Source organism: Nomia melanderi, chromosome 8 (assembly GCF_051020985.1).
Source record: "Nomia melanderi isolate GNS246 chromosome 8, iyNomMela1, whole genome shotgun sequence".
NCBI lineage: Eukaryota > Metazoa > Arthropoda > Insecta > Hymenoptera > Halictidae > Nomia > Nomia melanderi.
Genome location: NC_135006.1, coordinates 18023165 through 18040901, shown reverse-complemented (window position 1 = coordinate 18040901; position 17737 = coordinate 18023165). Strand labels below are relative to the sequence as shown.

The 17737-nt window shown below is 46.5% G+C and overlaps 1 protein-coding gene across 13 annotated transcripts in view; it reads right to left on the bottom strand.

Moving 5' to 3' along the window:
* mtd (TLD domain-containing protein mustard) overlaps positions 1 to 17737 on the bottom strand; it is a 203725-nt gene that overhangs the window by 94390 nt on the left and 91598 nt on the right. For 5 of the 13 annotated variants that reach the window (XM_076369867.1, XM_076369869.1, XM_031969678.2 and 2 more), the window contains exon 1: positions 1940 to 4004. The exons of 3 other annotated variants lie outside the window; for them this stretch is intronic. In XM_076369867.1, coding sequence (XP_076225982.1) covers positions 1940 to 2517 — 578 coding nt within the window. In that variant the 5' untranslated portion in view covers positions 2518 to 4004. Of the gene's footprint in view, positions 1 to 699; positions 914 to 1939; positions 4005 to 17737 lie in introns of those variants that run through there. 5 more of the 13 variants (XM_031969680.2, XM_076369871.1, XM_076369872.1 and 2 more) reach the window with 4 other exon arrangements.

Below are 17737 nucleotides of genomic sequence, written 5' to 3'. Positions count from 1 at the left end.
ATCGGGCATCCAACCGTCGAATTAATGGATAAACCGTCGACACATTGATATCTCTGTTCGTCTATAATAAAACGTAACAGACACCTGGAGATTCATAGCTCGATAACCGAAGGTATACACCTTGGACGTATATATACGTCACTGGTAAATCGATCATTAATACGCTAAAATTACGTTCCTTCTGCCCAAGGATCAGTGCACGTGTACTCGTCCATTATCGAGGAAATTATCGTGACGTATATATACGTCACTGAAATCTACGGAATTAATTACAACTCTGCAAGGTTTCGTACAATTAAAGTATCGTTTATAGGCGTTGTATTGACATGTATAAAACTTCTTAGTTAGGACGAATATATACGTCCTAAAGCAGCAAGATTTCGCCATTGTTCGTAAGAGGAATATTAATGTTTGAATATTTGGGTGCATCGTCAGCGCCGCACGGTTTAAACGGAATTTCGATCGCGATAGCGCAGCTTCCACGACCGTAAGATATTCAGAGAAATCGCGTGGATCGGTCTAAGAATCTCCAGAAAAATTCCGGCCGTCGTCGAGGAGCCGGGAGAGACCGATAACGCGCCGTAAATCAAGGGAAGCCACAGCTTCCGGTAATCGGCTGTGTTCGTGCCGGGGAGAGATCCGCCGATAACGCGAGGAAAGTGCTTTTACTTTTCAAAGAGAAAATATTTGGAATCTTACCTCGAGCACGGCATAGAAGAAGCCGGGGTGGACGAGGGGGCTTCGTTTATCTGATATGACATCACCGAGTTCGAGCGGACGCGTAAAGACACGGCGCGCACGTGACGCTTCGTTTTTCCTTTTTATCGTAAGTAAACTATTCACCTGACTGCGTAACATAAATAACCCGAAAGTATTCGGCTGGTAAAAGCACTCGTTCCGTGCTGCTGGCAGTTTCGATATCACTAGACCATGGATTACGTATTTGCATGATACACAAATGCGCGCGGAAAACAATCACCTATCTCTGGCCGGGTAGAAAACATCTTGTAAACATTCAACGTACGAATCGCGGATAGGCGAATGAATTTTAAATTTTGAGCGGCTGGATGTTAACGGTGAAAATTCCTCGCGAAGATCCGCGGTCCAGTTATCTTGGACAACGGTCGGGACTGTTTGAAAACTGTCACGGTTACTCTAGATTACGACTTCAGCCTCGACGACTCATCTAAATATTTACCGTGTGTGCACCTGCCTTGCGACATTTTTCTCTTTAATACGAGTCCCTGCGATAATCACACAGACGTTGCGTGATATAACGGAGCGGGCAATAATAGACGCTTGTTTTCGTTGATAAAGTACAAGAACGCGACGTGCCGAGCTCGGGACTAGGAGTCACGTTGGCAGCACTGCTAAAAAGGCGGTTCGAGTTGCTACCGCGGTGTACCCGATGAAAATGATTTTTCTGAAGTTTCAAATATTCACGGACCGAAGCCTGACTCGTCTGTTCCCATATTCAGTGAACGAACACACGAGTGCATTCGCGATACCACGCGAATTCGTGCCGATTCGTACGATCGGGCATTCCTCGTCGGTAGAAGGGACAACGTTTCACCGAGCTCAACGACTGAACAAAGAACACGCGTAAAAGGCGAAGGAAAAAAGGCCACGACACAGATATACCGCATCCGCTTCGCGTTATCCTCTTTGTCGGGTTCGCCAGCACGTAAACAAAACCGTCGTCTCACTCGCGGCAAGGAAAACTACGAAAACCAGTCGGACACGGATGCGAGACGAAACTCGCGAACCTTTTTTCCGCCCAATGTCGCATTTCCAACGGGCCATCCCATTGGCCGGTACGCGAGGCAACACAGCACGTGACCCGGGACGCGAGCCCGGCTGGCGAAACCGTTGAAATTCGCTGGTTCGAATTTCCCGCGACACACTGAACACGCGGTGTACGGACTGAAGGAATAAATACCTGGCAACGGAGTCAGGTACGAATATATTCCACCATGAGGGTCTCTTCTGTCTAGCCTGCGCGTAGAGTCCATCCGTGCTGCCGACCTGCGTCGGCACGCCGGCGATACCTTTCCTCCTCTTGCGGTCGAGTTTCGGCGGTTTCGCGAGCGGATGCCAGGACTTTCGGCGGCCCTTCTTGCCCTCGAGCTCCTGCATCCGCTCATCTTCGAGCACCTCCTGGTTCTCCTCGAGCAGATCCTGCGACACGTAGAAAACCGAGCCGCGCCTGCCGCCGTCGCTGCTGCGACGCTTCTCCTTCTGCACCAGTTTCGCGTTCTCCTTCTCCTCGACGACACTGCCGCGGCGTGCCCTCTGGAAGAGGCTGTCCCTTCGCGCCTTCAAGTCCTCGAGCACGCTGTGCCTCCTTCCCTTATTGTCACGCAAGATAGCGCTCGAGTCCCGGCGTGCACCGATCAATTTCGCGAACGACGACTCGTCCTCCATCATCGAAGGTATCGAGTTCGTGGACGCGTACTTGGTGCCCGTGTGACCATTGTTGTGGGCATCGTTGTTGCTGATGTACATCTTGGTTTCCATGCTACGGCAACCCCCGGGCCCGAACGAATCGCCAGCGTTTCTCTGCGTTGCGCGCGCGCGCGCGGCCGGCCGCGCCGTGTATCGTCGCGATGTAGTGTAACAACCGAACGAACGCGCACTGTGCTGGAAGAGAATCACCGGAAAAACTGGAACCCGCGATCACTGGCCACCCGAACGCGATCTTAGCCGAGGCCTGCGATCATTTTCACCGGCGTTCGCGCGAAGGGAAACACGGAAGGTACGAGTAGCGTACCGTTAAGGCCCGATCGGCATTATTCCATTGCCGGTGAAAGCAGCCACGGCGGTGTACCGAGTGACCGCCTTTTCACTCCTCGTGAAACGTGCTCGCTCGCTTGCCTGCTGGCTGGTTGGCTTACTGGCTGGCTTACTGGCTGGCTTACTGGCTGGCTTACTGGCTGGCTTGCCCGCTATCGGTATACGAACAGGCCAGCGTGTATCGTGTATCGACCGTACTTGTCCGCGGAGGTACGTACCGAGGAACGAACCGCTTCGAGATACACGAGCAGATCGTTGACCCGAGGGAATCGCGCGAAACCGGCCAACCGAGCCTCCTTCGTACTTTTTGCTCGACCGTTTTGTTTCTTTATTTTCTGCTAGGTCGAGCCCTTGCTGGAAACTCGTTCCCCCGGCCAAATAAAGACACTCGGTTAACCGACTCGACCTTTCCTTCGTCCTCGAACCGGGATCAAGTGTCCACGGCTCCAACGAATAATACTTGTCACTTTGTCCGCGAAACTATGTACTCCACTGGACCATTAATATCTCATCGACGACTAAATCCTCCGGTTTCCTTGAATATTCTCCTTCTGTATCCCGCTGGTTGGTTCACTGGTACCGAGCGATATTTTAATGGGAACTCGGGTTGCCTACGTGCGGAGACGCTTCGAGGTTAACGACTCCCGAGACTCCGACGGCCTGATGTCGAGCACCACCGCGGTTCTTGTTTTCTCGTTCAACACTGCACAATCACCGCGCGAGAAAATCGAGCCTGGCCCGCCCAGGCCGGCGATACCGAACACTCTGCCGATCTCATCGCAAACGATCCGTCGCAAACCTGCTGCTCGGGAGAGAGTTCGTGTCCGAATGAGCTGTGCAACGCACACCGCTGGCTCCCCGGCGGGTCCGCCGTGTTTCCGTTGCAAGAAGAGGGACCGAAAACCGGTGGCCACTTTCTCTCACTGCTCCTTACTTTGTGTATGTGCGTGCGCGTGCTACCTTGTTTTTTTTTTCTCTCTCTCTCTTCCCGTCCGTCCGTCCGTTTCGTGTCGTTCGTTCGTTTCGTTTCGTCTCGTTTCGTCTCGTCCTCTCTCTTTCTGTGCCGAGCAACTACTGTTAGGCGTGCGCACGGGCGCGGTACGCGACACTGCAGGCCGGTTGCGATAAATCGGGATCGAGGCACACTCGAATCGACAGGCCGTCACCGAGAATCGAGTATCGCAGCGACTAAGCGAGAGCCAAGCCGACTGGTTGTATTTATACACGTCGAGGCACTCGGCCGAGACTGTCTCTTCGGGCGCATCCCCCACCTCCGGACCAAGTGCTACCCGACAAGAAGAGACACGCACGATTTTGCGGTCTTGTGAATTATTGCTCGTCTCTACTACCTGCTTTACACGCAATTTCTTTTGTCTCTTATCTGACTTTTTCTGCTTTTTCAGTTGCAACTGTACTATTGCCACGCCGTTGCGGGACACGGTACCGTTTAGGATCCTAGGTTAGGTTCGCCATCGAACTACTACCGCTGCTCGCTGGTACGTTTAATATCTTGGAATCTTCTCGCGCGAGGTAATTCTACTAGAATTCTGTCGGTATTAACCCTTTGCACTCGAGAGCCGACTCTAAGTCGCCATTCGATTTGACGCAGCAAACTTATAAAATTTTCAATTCAATGTTAAACCTTGTGTGATGTATCGACACATAAAACATCGAAGTAAAATAGTCCTGTCTCTTAATTTATAGAAGATAATCAATTGTGTTAGTTGCGAAAAATTTCGTTAATATTCAGTCAGAAAGTAATGAATATTTTTCATGAAAAATATTGTCGACTGCAAAGCGTTAACTCTCAGTCGCCACTTGATTTGATTTGCAGAATTATTCAGTCTTATGTATAATATTAAGCTTTGCATGATGCACCAATGTGTGGAATATTGAAATCCTCCTTAATTTATGTCTGTATCTCATCGGAGAATATTGAATATTTCTAGTGAAAAACTTTCGAGTGCAATAGGTTAAATGTATAATAATCAAGGTTCCAATGATTTTTATTTCTTCGTTCTTTGGATTTTTACGATAGTTTCCAATCGAATGTTGGGAACGGAAGTGGTGTATTGTATGTTGACTCACGTTGCGTTTAGTGTTAAGTCCAAGTAGTTGTTAATGAATTATTAAAAACAACACTGTCAGCCGTTTCGTAAATTAGTTGTTAATTAGGTGTTCAGACCTTGAGGCCAAATGTTCCTTCAGAATTCTGTGAATTCAATGAAAATAGAGAATGGAGCTCGCAGGCTCCACACTCGAACGGTAATATTTGAAAACGTTATCTACGATCGTGATTATTCCCCTTACGGACGGCATCAACGTATATTGCCTCGATTCATTGTGTTTATGGAAGATCAGGGACGCGTACAATGGTGACAACAGTCGGTAATAGCTGAATGATAACGCGTGTCGCTTCTGTTTACACGAAACAATAAACAATAACATGGCCAGCCTGTTCTCGGTAGCGCGGGCAAATTATTCTCGTTCTTATATCCCCAAACAATTAGTCCCCGGGAAAGGCACACAAGATTTCACTGTCTTTTTGCAATTCCGCGTCTCCTTGCAGCTCGTTGTAACGAGTACTGCGCAAAGATGTGACGTCGGTGCTAAAATGCCTGCAAAAAGAAATGTCCCCAAGGTCTCCGGCTTTCGTCTCCTTGTTTCCTCTGCATCGCGGTGCATATTATTAGACACCTAGGCTTGGGGCGGCCATTTTGATTTCATATCGCTAGAAGCAGGCTAATGCAGATATCACGGAAATCCAGTGTTAATCGTACAATTTCAAATGTTCGTTCAATTTCATCAAATTGGATAACACACGATTTACAACAACAGAAACATTAATTCTGTATACAATGAAGTTGGTAGATAAAAGTCTCCTTAAGGATCCACTGGAACCACTGAGCAGTTGACTTTTCTCTATCGTTTTATAGAAACTCTGATAATGATTAGTAAATTAATTAATTTTAGTAACCAGTGTTCAGTGACTTCGGTAAGTCCCAGTAATCGTCCTAGACGACTTGTAAAGTTAAAACAAGAAATCGAAAGTAGAACGTTTCGATCCATCCAGGGATTCCAGCGTTAAGTACTCACGTTTCCGATTCGAAGCGCGACACAGTAGCGCGTTTCGAATCCCGTAAGCTTCAAAGAGTACACAGGCGCGCGTAGCGAGCGTCCGCGAAATAAATTTTTATGGGCTCCGTTGTGAGCGCGTATCTCGAGCGATAAAGATCCTCATTGATAATGACGATAAACACGGCGATTGCTCTCGAGCGTCGGCTCTCCCGTGCAGGCGGGTTGCATAGCGCAAACAATGGCTGACACTCGCCGCGAAAATGTAGGAAGTGGCCGCGGCGAAACACCTTTCCAGCAATCTATTCAATCGTAACTCATTTCATAATCTAGTTCACTTAATGCCGCGTTCCCTAACCGCGGCGTTACTTAACTCCAGCGGCTGAATGGCCGCCGGAACCTCGCTCGTTACTTAACACCTACGAAGATTAATTTCTTCTCGTCGTCCTGAGGCCGGACCGTTCAATTCCGAACCGTCTGGGCATCGAACGGTCGTTGAATCGAACGTCTAACCCTTTCTAGACGAGGACTGTTTAAAATATAGAAAACTCGCAACGGATAAAGCTGCAATATGTGTCAAATACTTAAAGAATGGAAGAAGGGAAGGCTACGTATGCGTTTAAACGTCCCTGATTAGATCAGACTTCTCGAAATTTTTGTACAGAACCTCCAAAGATACATCTGTCGAGATTTCTATTGATTTACAATGTAGTTTGCGTATTGCCGAGTGAAATTCTTCAGTATTCTTAGAGGCATGGTCTACCTTCTCAGTAATCGCGAAAAGAAACCAGGAATGGGTGATTTTGATCAGACCGGTAGTTCCAGTGTACTATTATCCTTTTGTTATTGTTTATTTACTGTTAGTATTCCAAACGTGAAAGTTTGATCCCACCGAAATGTCGGCGTTCGAACATTCGCGCGGTTTTAACAGTTTCTCTTTTGAAAGGCTAGAAAGCTAAATTGTATGTTGCAAATTGCAACTAAAATTGATTTATTGCAAAGATTACTTTACTTTCATACAGCTCGTGGATGAATTTCCTTCGGCGTTCAAGTACACTCGATTCGATTACGCGAGAACGTTCGACCCGCACCTGATCTTCCGATCAGTCGCGCGAATTAACGATATCCCTCGAATACTCGCGATCGATTAACTCGCGCCAATTATTCGGCTATCTCCGAATTTCTCCGTGTACGCGGCACTCGTTAAATTCAGTGGAGCACCCTCGACCTGATCGCAATCTTAATATCGTCTAGCAATACGCTTTATCGCTTGCGACACGCTGTTTACCTCGAGGTGCGCAGTTGATTTCTACATTGCTCGAACCGTTCCAACCGACTCCCTCCCACTCGATCATAAAAACCCCGCGAAATCCACGAGGAACGCGACCTGCAGCGAAAAACGGGTTGCATAGAGCAGCCTGCTGAAGTTATCTACTATTCGGAGCATCGAAAAAGCATCCGAGCGAGTAATATTCAAAGGTTCGCCTTTGGTGAATCGCTAAGAGGAACAGAAACCCTGTGCTTAGTCGCGTGTCGGCAGACTGTCGCTGCGTTCCTTTGTGGAACTATCGAGATATTTGAAGAATTATGCTCCAGAGTCTCGTGACATCGAATCCAATAAAGCGGATCGTGGAAAAATGGTCGATTCCTTTTCTCCTCCCATCGATTTATCGCGTAACGACAGGTCAACGTATCGAGCTACGATTTCTTTCTGAAGCGTGAGCAATACGACTACATTGTTGCTAATAATTTATCGAGAAAAAGGAAAATTCTAGGCATATTCTACGCCTATGTTACCTCTGAAGTGTAACAATCGATAACAGAAGAACAATATTTCGTTCGAGTTTAAAAGAATCGAGTGATATCCATATTTGCTAAGTTTCATTTGAATTCTACAAGTCAAAGCTATTAACTCTGCCTCTTCCAGTGAAATTACTTAAATTCCTGCAAAAGTTTATGAAGTTTAATGTACATCAAATTGACGCGTTAACTACTCTATAACCTTGCGTATAAATGTAAAGCTTTACGAAAACAACACAAACTCCCGCAGCCGCCTACGCAGCCGGGTTCGAGCCGCGACAAAAGTGGACCATCATCCTCACACGAGAGGAATACGAACCATTGTCGACGCGTTTATCATCGAAAGAATAGGGAAAACTCCTTTTTCCTGCAGTGAAAGGCGGTTTATCGTCGAACCGTCGTTCCAGAGAAACGTGACGGGTCTTCGCGTCGATTCCTGGAAAAGAAAACTGCCGCTTTCCGTAAGGAAATCGTGCGTCGCGTCGGTCGTTCCGTTAACGAAGCACCGGGGTTAAACGGAGGCGGACGTGCAAACCAGTGGAAACAATTGGCCAATTCGTCCGCGGCCAATTAGAGAATTGCAGCGATGAAAATACCGGCCGCGCTCTTAATTCGATTCAGCCAATTAGCTAGCTTCTCTCTCTCTCTCTCTCTCTCTCTCTTTCTCTATTTCTTTCTCTATTTCTCTTTCTCTCTCTGCCCGTTGATGCGACCGCTAGGAAACTGTCCGGTTGGTTCTACGCGTGGACGTAGCAAAAACGTCGAACGGGCCCGGTAATTTCCTGAGGGCCAGGTTACTCAACCTGCCCGAAAATAGCTGGCCCTATTTTCTGCTTCCCTCTTGAGGCACCCACCAATTACCTAGTCCCATCCCCTAAACTAGCTAGCGGTGATGTCCGGAACAGCTACCGTGTATTAACCTTTTTAGCGTTTGACCCGTTGAAAATTAGCGTCCTTCCGTTGGCTACGATAGGTTTACGTATCCAGAAATGAAGGCTGCAATTATATATAGTGATATATCATAGAATAATTATATAAACAATGACAGATCGGTAGATAGCATAGACAGAAGTAGTTTCCTTAGTTTCTAGTGTCTGAAAGTTCTGCCGAAAGTTTACATTCTTGTTACAAGCCTTCGCGCGGAAATCACAAGAGAAGCGATATTTGAAGGTCTAAGCGATAAAGAAATATTGCGCATTAATTGTGATTAAATGAAGAACTCGTACCGTTATCGTGGATATCGAAGCGTTCAAAGCAAGAACAGATCTTCCAGCGTCCCTAACATCCCGGTTGTTTCTCGCGGAATTGGGTCAAAGTCGTAATCGCGGCGAAAAACTGTCCCGTGACCCGGCCGTGAATCGAACGTCTGCAACATCCTCGATTGCATAATCGTATCGACGTTCGTTAGACGGAATACGCCGCGAGCGAGCTGACGAGCGCCGCTTCCAACGAGTCCCATGCGTCGAATGGTGGAGCTGATTAGAACAGAGTTTCCTGTTTAGCGTGCATAAACAATGGTATAAGTGGGGTCAAGTGCTGAAATGTTCAGGTTGTGGAAGCGATGCTGTTCCGTGCATCTGCGGACTGCTACTTTTTCATCGCGCGTCTCGTTCAGGGCTAGATTTATTGGAGTAATAGCGTTGTTTTCGTGTTCCGTCCCGTGGATTCGATTATTGAACTTTTATGGCTTCAAGAGAAGTTGTTACTGTTAACGCTGACGCGTTTCTTTGGGTTGTTCCTATTCGACAATAGAATTAGTATCTTACTTGTGTCTTTAATTTGAAGGAACATAGATGCCTTCAAAGAAAATTATTGAATAATTAGATCTGATGGCAAGCAAAGAATGTAGTTTAATAAAATCATAAACGCGCTTTCATCATCTTTACGAAAGAGGAGAGTAAATATTGATTAATTCGATGGTTCAGTAGTCGCAAAGAAATCATAATGAATTTTGTCGAAGACCGTTCTCGAATTCACGAAGAAATGCGAGAAACGATGCTGCCGGTGTATCAATAACTATTCCCAATGATACTCGGAACGCTCGGATGAGCCGTTCGTTACTCGATACATCGGTTACAACAATATCGCTCGTCAGATAATAGGAAACACGAGCGATCCGAAACAAATTCGTGGAATAATTTCACGGCACGAAGCGGGTAGACGGAGTCTCGCTATCATCGCCGGCAGCTTTATCAGCTGGCTGCTTATCACCGACCTCACGTCCCCCGGGACAGGTTTATAGCTTCAGCTACTGGAATCGCAAACGAGTCTATCTCCCAGTCACCTCGAAGATGTTCCGCCAGAGGAACGACTCCTCTTCTTTCCTTTATTTTCTTCTTTTCGATTAACACTGGAACTACCTTGGCATTTATCAACTGCAGTAAAACGTCCTGGTGTATCTACGTATTACACGGACTACCTTTGTTTAAAGAAATAAAATATTCTACGTACGATCAGTAGCATATTCTAACATCAGAATAATATTTCTTTGTAGTTACAGTGTATACTATTGCATTATATTGTTATTAATTTATATTATTATATTATTACATTCGCATTTATAGCTTACATTTTCAGTTCAAAATACAAAGCTACTTTACCTCGTTATTTCAATAACAGCTTAACAACTCTTCCCAGTTTTAATAATTCCAGTATCTTCCACATTCGTACATTCTCAAAATTTATTTCAAGACCACGGAGATCGGCTGCTCGTCGTCCGATCGCTGGAGAATCCCTCCAGGCGACGTTTTCGGTCTCTCGATCGACAGGCGGCGTAACCGGCAATTCGGCCGGCTCGATGGGAGCGATTCCGAAAATTGGCGGTGGCTTAACGGCAGTGCTCGGGAGGAAATTTTGATCCGGAAAGACAATTCCCCCGTCGCTATTACCTTCCAGCCGCTTTAAAGCTGCCAGCAGTGTTATTGCGCGTGGTTCATTCGCTCCGATAATGGTCCCAGCGTTCCGCGCGGTGTCGCTGGCTTTCGAATAACGCGTCCGTAATTAGGAGGTCGCCGGCAGGGACATCTGCGAGCCTAACGCTGTCTGCCGACGGTATTAACCCATTTCCTGTAATTCTTTTTCAATCGTTAACAGGTTTCCTCGCGCTGGTCATCGAAAACAGGAGCTTCCGAAGTGCCCGGGAACAATTAGTAGTAAAACTGACGTCGAATAAAACTATTTAGTAACAAGCGTAGCATGCCAATAGCATAGTAATTACTACGGCAATAACCATCAACTTTCTCTTTTTCCTAATAAATCGTTAACGATAAAGTGGTTTCATTAAGCGCAATCCCGAACGAGTACAAAGGAGAAGGGACGGATAGTTGAATTCGGTAAAGACGAATGTCGTTTCCATCGAAGAAACACGTAGACCGAAGTATAACGGAATAGCGTCGCGACGAATGATAATTATTATATAATTGGAATTGCAATGCGCAACGTGCGAACCTGGCAGAGAGGCTTGCCAGCGCTCGCGCCGGCCCGCAGGAATGGCGCCAGCCTCTAGATGACCACGCTCTGCTTGCTTCGAGTCCTCCGCTTTCTATTCGAACGGAAACAATGAAGAAAAAACGAGCGTCCCGATCGCGGTAATTCTCGAACGACCGAATCGAGCATGAAACAGATAAGTATCTCGGACGATAACAGCGATGTAGGTTCGACCGGTGCGAAATGGCAACGTCCGCGGATGCCCGGGGACAGCGCAAAAAGATTGCGGAACGAAAATCGTAATTGCTGCCACTGCGAATGCGCCGGTTAACGAGTTTCCCGGTGGAAAGTGTGCTCGTATTATCTATTCATTCTCATTGTTCGAGCGCCGAATACGCAGCAGTCTTTGGAAATGGCCCGCGAAGCAGAACATTAATAATTCTTGAAGCGGAAGATCGATCTCTGAAATTCTCCCTTGTTCTTCCCATTTTTCCCTTCGAAGTTCTATTCAACACTGACTACTTCCTGGCGAAATGATTTTAGCTTTCTTATTTCGCGGTTATCGATGTCTATTCTAATGCACGATAATTGACCATTCTTAATGTGTATTCCAATGTAATAATTGATTTCTCTCTCTCGAGTTATCGAAGAGATAACGGTTAAACGGTCGGTAGCTCCAGTTTCGAAGTTTCAAGTTTCCTCTCGCGTCCCTGCTGCACCTCTTATTTGCCCGTGAGAAAAATGAAAAGCAAAACCACTCGTCGAAGCAGCACAGATCGAATGAACCGCGCCACCGCCTTCGATTCATTCATCCGAGCCAGGACGCTCGAGACATTCCCTTGACTCCGGCCGCAAGAAATTTCTCCCTCGAGCTTCCTCCTTCGCTGAACGAATTACCGGGGTCCATCAACGCGGGTCCCCGTTCCACGGGCACGATAAAGTAACGAGAATGTTGTTTCCTTTCTAAATCGAGTCGACGCGACGCGACGGACCCGCGCCGTGGACCGAAAAAGAAATTCGCCGCGGCGACAAATCAGCGCTATTTGTTTCCAGGACACGTGTCCCGAATTCCGGCTCGCCGAGTTAGCTGCGAGCTGCCGAGAAAAATCGGCGCGTCCGTTTGCGGGAGCCTTTCTTCGCGGCACCGAGCGTTCGGTACCTAACCCAGAAAGCAAAAATCGCACAAATAAAGCGTGATATTTGCTTTCTCGTACTCCGGAGTTATTCGAAATGAGAACCGAACGTTAGACTTCGATGCTGGTTCTTAGGAAGATATTGTGTAGAATACACGCGGTATTTACAATGAACAGTTAAACGAACCTTTTAAGGATTCCCCAGAGTTGATATCGAGTCAACGACCATTGTAAAGCTGTCGGAGATAAATATTTTTTAGGAATTCCCTTCGCCGAACGACTCCGACGATCTGTCTGCGGAAAAAACCACCCTATCTGCCGATACCGAAGAAAGAGGACTCCTTGGTTCACGAGGTTATCGGCGAGATGTTGAAGCGGCATGCGTCGTACCTACTCAACCAAAGCTGACATGGTATCTAAACAATACTGGAGCACTGCGACGAGAAATTCACGGAAGTTTCGTCGCCAAAATTCGGTCGACTGCCGCTAGGATTTTCGGTGAAATAGCAGACACGAATTTTTGCATCGACCGGTCATCGGTGAGCTGTTAAAAAACAGATCGATCCCTGCAAACAATCCAGCGACAGACACCGCGTTATTACGCAGAATTCCGTGGAAGCTCGAACGCGAACGGCTTCCAGAAAGAGGATCCGAAGAGGAGCTGACGTCCGAGCGGCTTCGAACGAAAGCGAGCCGGATCGAATCGGTGTTTACAATTAAAACGAAGTTCCTTCTTCGAAAGTGAACAAGAAACTTTTCGGAACCCGACTGTTTATCGCGGCGAAGTCGTTCGATTATCAGGGAGCACGTGTTGCGCGTCCCGAGAAAAGTCTGCTCGTATAATTAATTGGCATTCTAATCGGTATTTATGAGCCGCGGGAGATAGTGGCAACTGACGGCCCGGTTTCTCAGAAGATAATCAGCCACTTGACGCACGGTAGCCGGGAACAGCGTGCGTATCTGCTCGCATAGATCCCGAGCGATCTATGAACATTTCTGCGTAATTAGATCGGTATCGGCGGGGGACCGGCGCGGCGCTCGTTCCCCGAAATCCGCGTGCTTTTCCTTTATCTGCCGCCCCCTTTTATCCACCTTGACGTATTTATTGCGAGAGAAATGCGCGTTCTTCTCGGGCACGTGACTCGACAGATCATCTACGTGACTGCCGACACATTCTCCGTCCGACCCGGTGCAGGCGGTCGGAACACGGTTAGGTACCTCGAAATTTCGAACAACTTTTACCGGCGCAAGAACACGTTGGCGCTGTTGTTGGCGCGCTGAATTACGAATTAGGTCAACTTTTATGGCCGATGCAGCGTACACGCGGACTTATTTGCTTTTGCTGGGTGATTTATCGTTGGCAGAGGATCGAACGCGGGAAATTTCGATATTGGCTAGATGAAATTGAGAAGCAAGCGGTGGAGAATACTAGGTGATACCGATTGCACTTGGATCGTTTTGTCTTTGAACTAGATTCAAACAGCGAAATTCGAAAGTGAGGTAGCAGACGTTGAAAATATTGATCACAGAAGAATCCTAGATGATCAAACTAGAAATATTAATTGCAAATCTGTCTAAAATCAACTGTCGATCACCCATAGCTACTGTCATTCTCGACAAACAGCTACTTCACCTCGATACCACATAATCTACTCGTTACGATAACGAAGCAACTGTTGAATTGCAATGTTCATTTACACCGGTACTTACTCCGCCATTTACTATTCATAATAACAACGTCCCAGCATTATTGTTCTCCTCTGCATATTCGTAACACACGAACAGCATGTGGAACCGGCTTAAAATTTTTCCGCGCGGCGGACTGCAGACGCTGTGACGAAGAAACGGCGATCATCGACGATTAACATTTCTACGCGCAGCTGATTAAAGTCGCCGGTGAATATTAATCCGACGTTTTATTGCTCGCCTATAGCAGCGTGGCTCTCAGTCGGCGCAACAGTCGAACCTCCCGCGTCGTTGCCTTCGGCGGCGCTGGATAAACTTCACTCTTGTCTTCTGAAACGCCGTTATTATTCTTTTTCTCTGAAAGCGAAGCTCTTCTTTCTAATCTCTTCTTTTCCCTCGCGATGTGTGTCGATACACAGAAATGACGGTGACAGATGAGAACGGCTTAAAGGTGACGAAACACTTGTCGAAATTAACCGAAATCAGCTAATTCGAATTTCAGATAGGAATCTGAAACGATATCGACGACTTCTCCGCGGTTGATTCAAGATGGCCGTATCAGCGATAGACATTTTGAAGAATAGATTAGTACGGACGCGATACACACCGAGTCACACGACCGCTGAATACGCGTTGATCGATCAAGATATTGTTATTGTCGTATCATCACTGTTATATTGCTCTTTATGCACACTACCGCGAGTGCGTGATTATCGATGCTTTATCTGTTTTCCACGCAGCTGTCGACGCCGTTGGTATGCCGGTTATTTTTCCACAAACCGTACTGTTATCTGCCGTATAAGGTTGTAATAGAAGGTTAGGATACCGATAGACTCAATGTATTGCCGTTCCGATCTACATTTCACGAGAATGCCTCGAATGTTGGAACAATTATAGCGTGCGCGACGTCGTAGCTTCTCGTAACAATTCGAAATTCCTTTAGATCTCCATTGTTTCGACAGTTTCACGCCGATTTCGCGATTACGAGTCGCGAGGAGTAAGTACGTCGAATCGTAATTGAATCAATCGAGGAAATCATTGTAATTATCGACGTACGTAAAGAGAATATTTTATTTTGTAAACAATATTTCATCTATACACCCATTCCCACGTATATAACGAACGAATAATCGTAACCATTGCTAATTGAGCCCAATTAAGTTAAATCTCGTGCACGAAGCGATTTCGATACGTTTACGGTGAACCGACGCCGAGCAGCTCGAAATTTCGCAGCGTCGTTACGTCGAGGAGAAAGAGAACGCGCGAGAGAGAAGAAGAAAAGGAGGCAAGAAGCACGTATCGAGAGGAGTGCATCGGCAAACGATCGAGGCGATCGGAGTGATTGTTCCGTTGCGTAATTGGAGAGTCGACGCGACGTCGGTTGCACGACAGTGAAAGTCGTCGACCGATAAAAAAAAAAGGCAACGAGAAAAAACCAGGGGAAAAGGGAAAAGAATGATTTCATCCGCGAGCGTAGCCGCGGATCGAGCGGCTCCGATTCCCCGACAGGCTTTTCCAATTAACTCGTCGCCGATTCGCGGCGATTACCTTCGAAAAATGTCTAACCGCGCCGGACGCCGATCACTTTTATGCTCGGTGTCGCGAAACTGATCGGTAGGCGGACGACGGTGCGTACAGGCGAATCTTAATTGGAGGCCCCTGTTGCACGGTTCAATAGAATATTCGTACGTTTCTATTAATAGACCTCCCTATCTCGGAGGCAGATATTTCTGTCTAGCGATCGGCTGGCTAAATTGGCGTCTGGGAATTTTAATTTCTGCCGATGCACGTTACGCGAAGAGTTTATTGGTCGTTTCGGAGTATAGATTCGCGGACGTTCGCGGCGCGCTGATGGTTTTATTTAACACTCGAACTACCGTACCGGTCAAAATGACTTTGTTTGCTTCGCGATTGATATCTTCGAGGCGTCGGGTATTCGAGATGATATTGGAAATAAATAGTCTCACTCGGATACTGTGAATGTCTGAAGATACTGAAAATCAGCTGTTACAAAGTTCATAGGGATCACACGGAATTGACTAATTTCTTTGTTGGATTTTCCGCAGATTTCTTTCGAGATCTGCTGGTTTCACGATAACGGTGATTGTAAATGATGTATTTTTCGTTGAGAATAAGACTGCTTTGTTACAATTATCACGGTGCGCGTCGTTCTATTAAGTAATAGGGGAAAAAGGATTACTTATCAGCGAACGAGTCGATTTCCACGCGATCGGCGAATACAAAGTTCGATCTTTATCGATGCACGTGATGGATCTCGGTGTGCAATTCATAATTATTAATCGGAGATTAATCTCTTGCGTCGAGAGATTGATCTAGAGGATCGACGGAGTTCGTTTCGCGAATGGCCGCGTTTTATCGAGGAATTGCAGCATCATGCTCGGAATTAGAAACTTTGCGTTCTGCAGCGAGTTCCATCCACAATTTCATTACATTAATATTATATCAACGATTACAATTATTATAATATCAAACTGTCTCGTACGTGTATAAATATATCTCATACCAATGTTAAATCTAACAAGCATTGGGAAGAATCATACGGCAACGTTCGGATCGATAGTTAATATCGCGGAAAGCAATGGTTATCGATGAAAGATCGCTTTATCCAATTTGTAGGCGAGAAGTGGCGGTCGTGATTGGTCCCCCGACGCTCGATCTCGATCTCGATCCCTCGAGTTCCAAGAAAACCCATGGCCACTCGATCTTCAGCCGACTCGGCGCGCGTCGAAAAACAATGCGTAATTAACGGGGATCGAAGGCGGAGGAGCTTCGAGTGTCACTCGAGCGGCGTTATCGATTAGCCGATGATATCGATTCACCGGCAATCGGCGGGTGTCATCGCGAAAATAATCGAGAATAATCCATTTATTTATAGGCTTCCGAACGAAAGCCTTTTTAGGCCTTTCGAATCGGTCATGCGGCTTGGATTTTTATCGATCGAGATGTTTGTCAGCTTTATCCTCTCGGGTTCTGGGAAACAGGGGGTCGAGCGTTTCGTCGATTCAACGAAACAGTGGAGCAATTACATTTTTCTCGAAATGCGTCAGAGTTTAGTTCGGAAATTCGATTATTCGAGAAATCGGCTTGAAATTTCGACTATTTCGACGTTTAGCTCGAAATTTTGGTTATTTCGAAGGTATAGCTACTGAGTTAGATTATCCGAAGTTTAATCATTTGAAATTCGGCCATTTAGTTCCATCAATTTCATCTCAATTTTGAGCAGCGGACTCGATGATCCGGTAAACGAGTTCGATCGATTGCATTTTCATTTGGCAGTCGTCGCGGAGAATATTTTCACTCTGTAAACGGAGTGGAAATTTAGTGGGAAAGGATGTTCTTCGGGTAATCAGGGTCGACCGGCCGAAAGCAAAATGGCGGTGCTCGTTGCGACACCTCTTAGCTTCCTTCGAGCGACCCGCACACGTTTTTTGACTCCAGGGCCTTAGCCATATTCGTGCGGCTGAGTTTTCGATAGGTTCTTTCGATTCACGGTGCGTAAATGATTGGCACGTATGCATCATAAATAATAACTGTGATGGTCGTCCGGTGGGCGCACGGCGCTGCCTATTGTTTCATGGCTGCAATCGAAATGGATGAACTTATGCTGCATAACGGAGTAATGGGACGGTTCATTGAAGATTATAAAATAATCTGTTTAAAGTATCATTGATCGAATGGTAACAATGTCACCTTGAACGTGAGGTTAGAAAAACAAAATAAAAGAAAAGAGAAAAGAATACACAACTGGCGAAGATAGAATAATAACTAGCAAGTAAATAACGTAAACAAAGGTCACGAAAAAT